At 50.8% G+C, this 13,930-nt stretch overlaps 3 protein-coding genes across 3 annotated transcripts; 1 reads left to right on the forward strand and 2 right to left on the reverse strand.

Moving 5' to 3' along the window:
• Window positions 1–264: 264 nt before the first annotated feature.
• Window positions 265–3,789, forward strand: AO090701000651 (GTPase-activating protein; the record flags this gene model as incomplete). The annotated part of the gene is made up of 3 exons (XM_001823412.3): window positions 265–1,075; window positions 1,136–1,487; window positions 1,536–3,789. 3 exons carry the CDS (start codon window positions 265–267, stop codon window positions 3,787–3,789), a joined length of 3,417 nt encoding a protein of 1,138 aa, XP_001823464.1.
• A 761-nt stretch (window positions 3,790–4,550) lies between these two features.
• AO090701000650 (putative Rho guanyl nucleotide exchange factor) lies at window positions 4,551–9,976 on the reverse strand (the record flags this gene model as incomplete). Its single annotated transcript, XM_001823411.1, has 3 exons — window positions 4,551–5,279; window positions 5,332–5,601; window positions 5,675–9,976. The coding sequence occupies 3 exons, from the start codon at window positions 9,974–9,976 to the stop codon at window positions 4,551–4,553; spliced, it is 5,301 nt and encodes a 1,766-aa protein (XP_001823463.1).
• A 1,187-nt stretch (window positions 9,977–11,163) lies between these two features.
• On the reverse strand, window positions 11,164–12,349 carry AO090701000648 (zinc-dependent alcohol dehydrogenase; the record flags this gene model as incomplete). Its single annotated transcript, XM_001823410.1, has 3 exons — window positions 11,164–11,751; window positions 11,809–12,252; window positions 12,302–12,349. 3 exons carry the CDS (start codon window positions 12,347–12,349, stop codon window positions 11,164–11,166), a joined length of 1,080 nt encoding a protein of 359 aa, XP_001823462.1.
• Window positions 12,350–13,930: the final 1,581 nt, after the last annotated feature.

A 13,930-nucleotide genomic window follows, 5' to 3' on the forward strand; every position in this document is an offset into this window, starting at 1 on the left:
AAGTTTGCTGCGGCACGTAAACCCCTTGGAAGGATGTTGCGCCTGTCTTTACGATGAGCCTTGATTTACCATTCTCACACTTCCATCCAAGGGCGTGCTTCTATATCTACTGATCGCCCCGAGCTTGATCGCCGTCGTGAGCTGCATCATCTGCCGCTTGCCGCCCGGCCTTAGCTTCAGCCTTACAACCTCCTCCGCTCAGGCAGCTGAGAGACGTCTTGGATTACTCGGTGTCGGAAGGTTCTGCGAGTCTGATCCGGCACCATGATGCAGTGGACGTCTTTCGTTCAAAAAGCCCAGTCATTGATCGACCCGGCCAACTTCACTCTCCCCACGCTCACTTCCACCGATCGCAACCCTTCGAAAGCTTCCCTGTTTCGCCAGCAATTTCGACTTCCCGATTCTCAGAATCCCCTACAAGAGATAGCAGCCGAATTGATCCTTCCTATCCCACATACCTCGTCTTCCACATCCTCGGGAGATCAACCTCGCAACCTTGACCGGGCCGGGAATCGCTATGCCGGCCGACTTCATTTGAGCGAACGGTTCATCTGCTTTACTACCCAACCTACGAGCTTTGTGCCGTCTGCAACCCACAGCGTGTCAACTCACTGGGCCGGTCAAACGAATGGGACAGGGCCGTTCGGTAATGGATTTACCCTCCCCCTTTGTTGCGTCCGGCGAGTGGAACGGTTGAATAGCTTGAGCCACGTGTTTTCGCTCGCGCTCACAACGTGGAACGGTGCGCTGGGGAAGCAACAGAGCCCCGGCTTTATCCCCCAACGATTTACGATTCAGCTGGTCGGGAGCAGGCAGGCCTGTGAACGATTCTGCGATGGGTTGAAGAAGGGATTACGGGAATGCATGAAAGAAATCGAGAGTTTGCGGGTAGTCGTAAATGATTGTTATTCGGAGTATTTGCTGTCCGGTGCCAAGTCCAAGGGCCAGGACGGTGATAATACAGAGGTGCGCCAGCCGCCAGATGCCGGTCTAGGGATGATCTTTCGCTATCCCGGAGATGCGCGCAAGCTCCGGGACAGAAGTAAAATGAGACTATGGGGGGAATATTTCAGAGGTATGATATCCTAGGCTCGGCTTCGCCCCCATGCAGACCGTATATTAAAATCTCCTGTAGAAAATGGCCGCAACGCAACTCTTATTCGGCAACCCACGTTTCATAAGCTCATTCGGGTTGGGCTTCCTAACCGTCTCCGTGGTGAGATCTGGGAGTTGTCGTCCGGATCCCTGTACCTACGCCTCAGGTCGCCAAACCTATATACCGAGACGCTTTCGAAATTCTCTGGGAGAGAATCCTTGGCCATCGATGAGATTGAAAAAGATCTGAACCGGAGTTTGCCTGAATATGCTGGGTTTCAAAGCGAGGAAGGCATTGGACGACTGCGTAGAGTCCTGACAGCCTACAGTTGGACCAATGCGGAGATTGGATACTGTCAGGCTATGAATATCGTCGTCGCGGCTCTGTTAATGTATACCACCTCGTCGTCACCACCTTAAGTCATTGCTAACTCCATTAGTTACATGTCCGAGGCACAAGCCTTTTTCCTCCTGTCCGTTTTGTGTGACCGTCTATTGCCAGGGTACTACTCGACGACCATGTATGGGACATTGCTCGATCAGAAGGTGTTCGAGTCCCTCGTTGAGAAAACCATGCCGGTCCTCTGGGATCATCTCACCAAATCCGATGTCCAGCTTTCTGTTGTGTCACTCCCATGGTTCCTTTCTCTCTATATCAACTCCATGCCTTTAGTTTTCGCTTTCCGGGTGTTGGATGTATTCTTCTTAGAAGGACCGAAGGTCCTCTTTCAAGTTGGTTTGGCCATCCTTCGTATCAATGGCGAGGAGCTTCTGGACATACAAGATGATGGGTCTTTCATATCTGTGCTGAAGTCATATTTCTCTCGTCTGGATGAATCAGCCCACCCTAGATCCGAGAATCCTAAATTGAGAGCTATTACCCGGTTCCAGGAACTGATGGTTGTCGCTTTCAAGGAGTTTTCCGGAATCACCCACCAGACGATCACGGAGCAGCGTGAAAAGCACAAAGATGCCGTTCTGGAGAATATCGAGAGTTTCGCCAAACGCACGTCTATTCGGAACCTGGGCCCCGACAGCAAGAAGCTCGGCATGGATGATTTAGGCGTAATCTATGACCGATTCTACGAGGTTCTTTATGAGCACCAGCAGCGGCAAAGGCTTCTGGACGAAGAAAAGAAGCGCCAACAAAGGAAGAGAGTTGAACGCACTTCCATTTTGGGACCTCCAGTGGACCGAGAAGTTGGCCGTGTTGGTCTCGGACCCAGTCCCACTCACATGGATTACGATGCTTTCCGCGATTTTCTCGCGGCTACTGCAAAGTGGGCCGTCGGAGACACCCCGGGCTCTTCACGGAAGGAGTCGAATGTTGAACAGAGTGCTAATAGCTTCAGAGGGTTTGGGAAATCTTTGGCATGGAACAACAAATCGGAGCCAGCGGACCACGAATTCATGCAGCGACTGTTCCGGAAGTGGTCCACGGAGCCATCTGAGGGGCTCAGCTTACAAAACGTAGTCAATGGACTTGCACGCCTTAAGGGGCCGCGTGATATCATGAACAATATCAACTACTTTTTCGACCTGTATGATGATAATGGGAATGGCACTGTTGATCGGGAGGGAATTTTAAGAATGTCAGAAGCTCTCCTTTTCCTCTCCCGGCGAGGCTTTGACGGCGCAATTACCCCGAGTGAACCTCTGGAGGAGGTTGGCGAACGCGACCGCTTCGAGCAGGATAAATTGAGTACCGATGAGAGGTTCTTGGGGAGTGTCAGCTCGTTCATCCGTCGCTGCTTCGAGTACGCCGATCCCAGTAACCCTGAGGGCAAGGCTACGCAAGAACGAAAGGATACAGATACAGAAGAGGCAACCGAAAAGCTTGACGCATTTGCTATTGGCGACGACGACGAAGAAGAAGACCTCATCGATATTGCTGACGAAGCAAAACCCGAGCCATCCGATTCGAAGAAGCAAAACAGTGATACCCAGCACAACCGGGGTGCATCAGAGGCTGCAAATCCAGCCCTCGACCCGAACAACCCTCTACACATTACCCTTCCCACATTCCGCATGGTCATATTGGCCGACGAGCTACTAGAACAATTTTTTGATACTTTCTTCCCTCAGTCATTCCGCCTTTCCGACCAATCACTTCCCGCAGCAAAACTCACATCTCTCTCGTCCAACCTGACCACCTTCTCTAACATCAATACGCCTAAACCCCACACCAACGCTGCTGCCGGTGCCACCGTTGCAGGTGCATCTGGCGGCATCGTTCCACCAGGTAAGGGCTTGCGTGGTGTCCTGGATAATATCGTTTCGGATGGTATCCGGATGGCCGCCGAAGTCAAGAAGCGCATGGACGAAGCACAGCGCGAACTGGAACGCAACGCTCTCAGCCGGCCCCAGGAAGATGACGAAGAGGACGACGAGGAAGACTACGATCCTCGCAGCGGCACTTCAGCCCCACCAACCATCGTCGGCGGCATCTCCAGCTGGGGCGCTGGCGCTTACGGCGCAGACCCAGAACGACGCAGCGTCCGCGACACAGACCGGGACCTCCTGGAAGGCGCTGAAGTGGTCAGCATCCACAAAAAGGAAGATACATCCCTCTTGGACGAGAAGGAAGAACATCAACACGCAGCCGAAGGGAGCAGCAGCAGACAACAGGGACAAAGCTCGTCCCATTCCCAAAACGATGGCAACGTCGTTAGCAAGGTTGAATTTGAGTCATGAGGTCTATGGTCGGGTTTTGGAATGTATCGGTGTCGGTGTCTCTCTGTCTCTGATGGTTGCGGTATGAGTGTTTGTCCTGCACATTACTGATCTCATTATTCGGCCGCTGTTTGTTCTTACTGTTGTCATTTGTATCTCTCATCTAGATAGTCCGTTCTTCCCTTGGGGAAGTATGGTCAATGTATGTATGTACTATTGATCTTCAGCGTTAACTTGAATCTGAGGACTATGGGGCGTTGGATTGTGGAGTGCCGTTCTGTTTTCTGTATGTTTTGTGGTCTTTGATTCGGTCGGTGTGCGCTATCAGGCTATGCATGAGAACTGACATGGTTAGATCAGCATATAGCAATTCAATACAACTAGATATACCTCAATACTACGCGAGATAACAAGAATTTGACCAAGGTCTGAAGTAATAAATGGTGTCAAAATTTGTGTATGTACAAGGTACTGTTCTCTGGATCTATAAGACAATGGCAACGAACAGTGAAATATGAAGCAAGACAAAAAGGGGTATAGATCAAGAAAAGAAAAAGTAAGGGTGGTAGAACAAATGTTAAATATGCAAACGGAGATTCATATCGCCGCCGAGTTGAAGAATTTTCGGTGAAAGGTATGATGTGAGGGAGGGTTAGAATGAAAATGGTGAAGAGATCATCCAGATATAGGAAGATGCAGTACATTTCCGTCATAAAGTTATGTTGTGGTGGACACCTTGTTAGGACGTAAGAGGAGCGAGGGTTCACCAAAACCCAACGCATCTAGTCCTTTTGTCCTTCATTCTCAATTAACTCGAGAATAATCTGGTTCCGTTCGTACTCGGGATGCTGCATGCAGATCTTGACTGTACGGCCGTTGTTTGCCAGGGCAACGCCGTTGGACAATCCACTGGACAGATTCACTGTGCCACCTGTTGTGGTGGGAATACTATTAACTCCGGACCCTGGCATGCTGCTGCCATCATCAAGACAAACGACGCCATGTCCCGGGATGACCTGGCGCAATCGACCATTCATTGCATTGCGCACCTCGACAAAGTCCTCGTTGAACAGTATCAAGAACTTGCCGTAGAGACAGGCCGTATGGGCACGTCCGACAAACTCCATGACCACACTACGTGACACGTCTCCATGTTTATTCACGTAAACCGCGCACTCAGCGTACACAACCAAGAACTCGCTGTCACTGAGACGGAACATACCCAGTGGACGAAGATTCGTAATACGGGCGGCGATACTGGTGAGCTGTGCTTGCGCTTCTGGCGCCTCTGAGCGGAAATCAGGAACAGACCAAGTCTGTTTCTTATCAAGTGTGAGAATCTCAATGCCGCGCTGAGTGGAAATGGCCAGGGACGAGTGGAACATATTGATGCCATAGCTTTCTGCCGGGATGTAGAACTCGTCATAATCGCGGAAGAATTCAGTTTGCGAACGACGAGAGAAGAAACGACTCTTGCTCGTTGATGACTTCTGCAAGACTGGCTCCATAATCTACACCGAATTAGTCCCGCAGACTCGTGGAGCTAGGGCAACATGAACAAACCTTAAATGTTGAGGACAGTCCATCTCGCTTTTTATACATCACCAATGTGCGATCCTTCATGTGTCCTGCAGCGAAGAAGCCCACTTCACGACTTCCTGATATTTTCTGTGGTGCTCGGCGAGCAGAGTCACTCGTAGTTGGGGTAGGGACGCCACTTGGTGGGCACACAACGTCCAGATGGTAAGCAATCAAGGATTTGTCGGCAATGAGTAGGAATACATTGAATTCTTCAAAAACGGCGATCTGGGTCACCCGGGGAATTTGGATTGCCTAATAGAATGTTAGTCATATCACCATCGGCCGTGTATACACTTCGATGGAGTGGAGTTAGATAGATACATACCCGAACCCAGCCACGAGGATCATTGTATTCGGAGATATAAACCCCGTTATCAGTTCCAATGGCACACATCATACGGCCAGGAGGCTGTTGAAAGACAGTGGCAGAGTGAACGCTGGCCCGACAGACGGGTGCCGGTCTCTTAAGGTCACCAAATCGATGCTCAACATCTTTAATTGCACGATCCAGAGGTGTCCCTTCGATGATAACGCTCTTGGGAGGCGGCGAATAGTCTGAAGAAGCGAAGGCAGTATCTGCAAGCACGCGAAGTCTGAAAGGCTCCGCATTCTGCGCAAACAGGGCTGCAGCATGTTTCGTTTTCGCCTCAATTATCTTCTCGCACCAATCCTGTCGGGACTGAGCAGAGGAGGCATAGAGTGTGTAAGTGCCGTTCTTCCCCAGATGTTTGATCTTGAAAGGATAAAGGATTTTGTTATCTGTGGAACTCTCAAGGACTGTGGTGGGAACAATCGTCTTGCCCGCCGCTGCACCAGCAGCGTTAGCGCCATTGCCATCTACAGCGCGGGTGGCCACGGCCTGGGGCTGGGTCACAGTCGCGACGCCTCTGACCGAGGATTTGACGACAGGATCTTCATTGGTACTTTCCACAACTAAAAGATCCATGGGTATAGGCAGTTTCGACACGTCGAAGACCTTGTATTTGGGAACCGGTTTGGCCAGCACCAGATAATGGTCAAAGAGAATGGCATGGGTCTCCTGCAAGAAACGAGTTCGGGTTCCTGGCCGTTGCAGTATCCCTTGGTGGACAATTTCACGCCCCAGATGTTCCAGATTAAGTTCAACTTCTCTCTTCATCTCTGGGCGGAGCTGCAGCTTGGCGGACAGTTCCATGAGACTAACCTTCTTGCTTGTTTCACCCACCTTGTTGTCACATTCCAAGGCAACCAGCTTAATCTCCTCAATCGCTTGCGCCAGATTTGCTTTTTCCTCGCTATCCTTAAGCATATTCTTGTGCACCGTGGCGAGCAACAGAGTATATCGCTGAATTCGGGTGATAGGGGCTTTAAGGTAGGTGTCCCAACTCAGACGGTTTGACAACTTGTGACTCTGGGCTTGCTCAAGGAATTGCCGGAATTGGATGTTCCTCTCTGCTTCACTCCTAACAAGATAGTTTGCATGAGGAAACGTTGCTGCGTAGTCAATATAAACAGCTTTGGCTTTCCGGATCCATTGGCGGAAGATATCACTGAACCCAGCGATGAAGGGACCCTGTTCTTTCTGGCGATACTTCAGCTGGGCCAAGAGATGATCCTCATTAACCTTCTTCACCAAATCGACTTTGCCAAAAACATCTTTCAAGAACTTGTTGGCGCGTTTCGGAGGGATGATGCTTGGCTGCATACTCGCGAGCTGATCCCGGTACAATTCGCGCAGAATATCCAATTGCCCAATAAAGGAGTCCTCTGTGGTCACGATTTCGTGGAGATTATTCTGGCGGTCAATCTCCTTCTTCGGATACGTTTCCCACAGCTCCTTCGGGACCTTGTAGAAGGTCACCCAATCTTCGGCCTTCTTCTGTTGCGCCATCACTTGGGTCCGCAGGTTCACTTTCTTCAACGTTCGCATACAGTGATGAGAGTAGCAGCGTCCAAATACCTCTGTTTCCTGCTCGTGCAACCGAGATGAATAGCATCCTGTGCCGGTGATCTGGAACAAAACACCTGACAAAGACCCATTGCCGAACTTAACCCATTCCTCCTCTTTGATCAGGGCCTCCTCCGCCAGCATGTTCTCCACGACACGGGCGGCTAGTGTTTCTGCGTCGGCAATGTTCATCGTCGGCACCTTATGAGTGAACAAGGCAACAATGGCGTCGACTATCGTGTGCTCCTTGAGGTCGGTCTCTTCCTCACTCAGCTCCCGAATCCATTCGAGAATGGCACTCAGCGCCCACGGTTCCGCACAACGACGGAACTGCTCGGTGGAAAGTTTGGTGGGGTTGAACTTCTTGCGGCGCCCGGCGGGAATCGTGGGCAGATCCAGGGTCATAGCTGCCGCGGCCTGTGGGGACGCCACCTTCGGTGACCCCGACTGGCGGTGCAGCTCGTGCTGTTGCTTGTACTTGGCCCGGTCTGCATCGGTCTTGGATCTGATAGGGGGGTCAGTACGAGGTCCAATCGGGTGACTCGATAAAGAGGTCGACCGTGGGACTTGAGATGAGGGGCTAGGCACGGTCGGCCCGTACGAGTCAGCAGAAACAGGGTAGTAAGAGGGTGTATACTGAGTAGCACTCTGCCAATCTTCCTGCTCTTGATGCCGGTACGTCCCCGCCGGCATCAAATGCGGGATCAAATCAGCTCTGTTCGCGGGTTCCACCGGCGCTGGCGGTAAGGGCCGCATGCCCGGATGGAAAAAGAGGTCTCCGGGCTCTTCTCCCCTGTCTGAATCGTCGCTGCCTGACTGATGGGAACGACGCACTGGTGATAATGTTCCCTCGTCCCCATAGTCGAAGCTCATCCGCCGTCCATAGGCACTCGGCTCGGACAGCCCACCTGTGCCGGCGGCATCAACGCGCGCATAGGACGGCACCAGTTCAAACGGATATTCAGCGTCCTGGGTCATAGGAGGATATTCGTACTCGTCCGAATATTGCCCACGATCCTCAGCGGACATGTTCGAGCTCCTTAACGAGCCGGAGGTGGGCGCCAGTCGGCCATGGTCCACTGCATCAGCGTACTCGTCTGCAGATACGTCTGTCTCCTCGTACTGGCTCTGTCCCCGAAGGTTTCCACCGTACCGCACTGCCTCATCACCCGCTTCTGCCTGTTGTTGACTGGCATATGCACTGATGATGGACGCATTTGTCTCGCGTCGTTCGCGCTCCTGCAGACGCTCGGCCCGCATCCTGTCTTCCTCGTCGGCCATCTGCAACATCGCGAGACCTGCGGCCGCTTCGGCATCGCTATCGTCGCTATAAGCATCATAATTGACATACTGCCCTGTCCCAGTTGCCATGTTCCCATTGGTGTGCGTATGCTTCTCATCAGGCGAGAGACGCAGTCCATCCCCTCCGTTGTTGGAATTCTGCGCCTCCAAACGCAATGATCGTAGACTACTTCGGTCCCCAGCGTCTAACACCGCCGCCTCGACTTCTCTCAACAGGTCATCATAGCCAGCTCTCCCATCCGGTCTGCCATGCAAACTCCCTCCGTTCGTCAATGGGGCAGAATCGTCCTCTGCGTCGACTGGTGGGCCAGGTAGCGGGCGCGACTGGGGATGTCGAGTCAAGGTATCTGTTCTCTGCGGTGATACTGGAGGCTGAGGGGGGTAGATCGGCGGGGTTGGCAGAGATCGCCCAGACCCGGGACGAGTCAAGCTGAGTCGTTTCCCGTACGGGTCGTCGCCTGACGACGCATGGGCGGGAGGCTCCGGAGGCTGATCCTCATGCGATGCGGCGGCAGCGGACTCGGATCGGCGAGGAGAGGACGGTCCATAGGATCCACTGGAGTAGGGGCGAGACTGCGCTGAACCCATGCCGGTGAACGATGACACATAGGTTGCGCTGGGGGTGGAAGGGGAGGCAAGGTTGTAGGATGAGGCCGTTGGAGCCAACCCGTAAGGTGTCCCGGGAGAAGTACTGCTGCTATACTGGGGCGACAAACGACTTCCATACGGATGATCCGGACCTCGCGGGGGTGGCGGCGGCGGTAGTGAGGGGACGGGTGGTGCATAGGAAAGCGGTGTCGGAGGTGCTTGCGCGTAGCCGACACTCGGGTGTCGCTGGACACCAGCCGAGCTGTAGCCAGCGACGGTGGTAGTTTGGTAAGCGGCTGGATTGTACGGTTGATATCCTGGGGCTGAGCTGCTGCTTGCACTAGAGTATGCCAAGGGATTGTAATTTAATTGCGACGGCGTGGAAGGGACGGCGTATTGCTGGGGGTTGTACGCCGTCTGGGTCGGCGAGGCAATGGAAGAGGTATACTGGTACTGGTAACTGGATTGCGAGGAAGCGCGACTACGAGGGATTTGGGATGAGGTTGCCGAGGGGAGGTGTGCATATCTGGGATGCTCTGCGTACTCCTGTCCGTCATTGCTGTAACCCCCTTGGGAGTCCCCAGCACCCCACTCTGAGTAACGAGCGCTTGCGTCTGTCGGTCGTGGGTTATGAGAGTGAGACGGCGCAAAGAGACCCGCATCGTCCCCTATACTGTAGCTCGGCATCCTCCGGAGTGTCGGATTATGCTGCGAGTTAGAGGAGGCGGAGGTATACAGGTCGTAGCGGGAAGGCTGTGCGGAATTACCAGACTGACCATATGGTGGCTGGCCATTTTGATAGTGAGCCATCGTGTGATCCGCACGAGACGGGGCGGATGGGAACCTGAATAGGGGAAAACGAGAGACGTAAGGAGGAGGGGCGTTCGTAGCGACAGAGGCTCTGCTGGTGTCAGGGACTAAGACCCCGGGGCAGTGGGGAAATTGCCAAGGCAGCGATGAGGACAGGCTGAAACGAGCGAACAAGTAGGGGTCAGCCGGTGCAGTCGATCAGGGGTTAGAAGAGAAAACAAACAATAGGGGTTCAAAATGGAAGGGAGGAGAAGAGGAGTGTCGGTGGTGTGGTTGTTTGTTGTCAGACTCGTCAGCCTGATTATTGTGATGGACGGAGCGAAAGGCTGAGGCTCAAGACCCATTTCATCCACTCAGATGGTTCCGAGCCTGACCCATCCCCACATTTCTCTGGAGAAAACGAAATTAGAACATAAGGGTAACTCTGGATGTGCATATATAAGCGAACGATTTCATACACACACACAGAGAAAAAGACACGGAAAGATTGTCGTGAACAGAAGAAGAGAAGTGAGGGAAGAAAGAGTAGGAAGATGAGTAAATAATAGAAAAGAGAGGGAGGAGAACAGCTGATCCAGGTTTACTGTACAGAACAGTTGTCCCAAAATTGTCTTGTTCGGGCATCAACCAGATCTGACCGTACAGTATGGTAATCTTTCCATTTGGCCCCCAAGGTTAATAATTACCGCGCTTCCTAGCCCGTATCTGCATTACCAGCTTTTCTTTTGCTACTAACAGTTCTTGGCTTAAAATGAACCGACCGAGTGGAAAGTACCCACTACCAGTTGATTTTCTGCCTATTCGCGATTAGAGATCCCGAATACGATCAGATCGCCATTTATGTCAATTTGATTGCTTTTGCCAGAAGATTCATGTCGCATTGAACTGGTGGTTTTGATAATACAATACCATTGAAACATTGTTCGGTACAGTACGCTGAGTTGTTCCGCTTATATATTTTTCTAAAATAGGCTACAAAATCCTAATCCTGATACCAGAGTGATATATACCATACTAGAGAATAATTTTAGAGACTCTAGATATAGCCAAGGATCTGGGAAACCTCAAGGCTAAAGTATTAACCCACATAATTCATCACTTGATTAAGATATTGAGCATTCACAATTGGTTTCATACGACCTAATCCAACCGATCTGGTCCAGGACATTGGAATGAACAACTGCTCATTAATCAAACTTCACAACTAAACGCCCGCGAAACGATCTGGACAAATACATCTCGGGGACCCGCAGGATATCGTCTTTCGTCACCACCGTTAACTGAGACCGAACTCCGTGTTGATCCACGATTGCCATCATCTCCTCAACCTCTCCTCGACTAGCAACATAACTTCCTCGTAAAACCAACTCACGAAAGACAATGGGGTGAGTATCAAATCGCCACTGTTCCGGTGGTAGACCTAGAAGAACCGCTACGCCGCCAATGCGCAGTAACCCCAAACTCCAAGCGTTGACGGCAATCGAATCTGCGCAATTGATCACCGCGGCCAGCCCTTCACCACCAGTTCGCTCCAGAATTTTCTCGCTTGCATAGTCATGTGTAGAGTTTATGATGAAATCCGGTCGAAACTCAGTGGGCATGTCGTCCGTAAGCTGTAGACTCGCATCTCGGTTATCAATAGCCACAGTTCGGTATCCCAGAGCTTTAGCAAACTGTACACCCAGCTGTCCGAGCCCCCCGATCCCAACCACACCGATCATATCACCTGTCCGGAGAAACGGTCGCGCCTTGTTGATCGCTCCCCAAGCGGTGGCCTAAATTAGTTCTTAGCTCTGGCTCTTCTCCAGTGTAGAGTAGAAAGAGCGACGTACCCCCGCACATAATAGTGGCGCTCCTTGTTCAAAGGACACAGAGTCAGGGAGAAGTATTGTTGTCGCCGAGTCGGCAACCATATAAGCAGCAAAACAGCCATCGTTCTTGAAGCCTCCTGTCTCTCTGTGATCGCAAAACCGCGGGTCCAACTTTCCATACCTTTTTCGAGACCCTCTGCATCCTGCACAGTTACCGCACGCATTCTTGAAATTTAATATACCAACGCGATCGCCGACTTTCCAGTTTAAGGCGGATTCCTTCCCTACTTGCACGACTGTGCCTACCGGCTCATGGGATGGAATCAAGGGCAGCGGGCTGTTGAGTTCCCCGCGCAGCACTTGTATATCCGAATGACAGAATCCTGCGGCGTGTATTTTCACAAGGAGCTCGTTGGGACGGAGCGGGGGAACATTGACCGTTGAGATGGTGTAGGGTTTGTTGAACTGAATGACATTAGGTAGTGGTTGCTGATAAGATGATGGAAACGCATACTTCGGTGATTTGGGCTGCCCACATCGTCTTGGGAATGGACGGCGACATTTTCCTGCGGGGGAAGTTATCAAAGAGACGTAGTGGACCTTCAGTAGAATAGCTGCATTTATATGTTTAGTATTCTCCAATCCACGACAGTAGTGAGTGGAGTATTATAGCGCTAGTTATGCCATGCACGCCGTGACATCATGTGTTTCTCCAACTAAATACTCCAACCCTAATCATTGCATACCCCACCGAATTTGGCGCACATACAGATCAAATTGCCTATATCAAGATTAAAAGAAGGTCTCCTGCTTGATTGCTGAGTATAGATTAGTAAATTTATGGCTACTTCATACTTCGTTTAGCTAGTATATCTTGACGTCAGTTTTCTGAAAACCGCATTGGAACTATCTTACATAGACAAGTCTAGAATGATAGACTTACGAATTCTGATATATACGGACAGGCTTATGTGATGGAGTTATCCAGTTTATACGATCGACTAATGATCTAAGGAAGAGTGATGTACACATGAAAATGCAAAAGGTCTGTAGTTGTAACCTTCCCTATCTGAAGCTTATGGGCTCAACAGGTTATGACATGACTCGATGCATGCCATACCAGAATAGTCAAATAATGTTTAGATTGCCGAAAGCCGTTTTCGTCTATGCGGATCATCCCCTTTGCGGAGTGCGACACATACGTAGGATAATGTTTCCGTTTTGGCTACCAGTAATACTGCATACTATGTAGTATGCAACAGGGGTTCTAGAATCACTTTGTGAAGGCCCTTTGGTATCTCGAAGGTTTTGTTTTTTCTGTTTCCCCCCCCCCCCCTTCAATATTTCAATGTAATTGTCAGTTTGAACTTGAGAAGTGAGTGCCGAGCCTTCCAAAGGATACTGTCTAAGCTATATCCCGTAATTCGATATTACTACTGGCCTTATAGAGATCATCGAGAGGCATTTCAGGCCGACATTGGTGCCTTGAATCAATTTGCCCTTCTTCAAGCGTTCAATGTATTCGCTTTCCCAACATCTTTAGTTTTATGAAACAGTACACATTTGACGTGATCTCCTACTTGTGCTGGAAGGTGGATACTCTGTTATGAATACAACATCAGTTCCAGTTTGTGATGTTGCATCCGCTCGCAGAGAACCAAGTTTGAGAAACGCCCTCTGATTGATCTAGCCTTCACGGAAAAATGGCACAGTGTCTGCTATTGGTGTGAGTTATAAGTACATTACGTGAGTGCAAAGATAGAAGAGTTGGTGGCTGGCTATACATATCCAAGAGTGGTTGAATTGGTAGCATATAAATGGCGGATTCGATAGCTGATAAGGGACACAAAAGATGTACCCACACTGCAATCGGAAGAAATAGATTACCGTAGTAAGATTATATCACATATTTTGATTACATAGCTTTTTCTCTTGATCGTGTTGTTATTGGCTGAACTGACTCTGCCATGTTGTTTGCGGAGTGGGTATCAAGGGATGTCCTTCCAGAAGCGGCATCCCTTGATGAGACCACGCATCCGTCGACCCAGGTCCGCCTCTTTCTCACTGGCAGAGGCTCACTTATCTTGCACCTGTTGCCCACGTCCTACGTGAGACGTGGAGAAGCTCAGGTGTCATAGCCAGG

Source organism: Aspergillus oryzae, chromosome 5 (assembly GCF_000184455.2).
Source record: "Aspergillus oryzae RIB40 DNA, chromosome 5".
Taxonomy (NCBI): Eukaryota; Fungi; Ascomycota; class Eurotiomycetes; order Eurotiales; family Aspergillaceae; genus Aspergillus; species Aspergillus oryzae.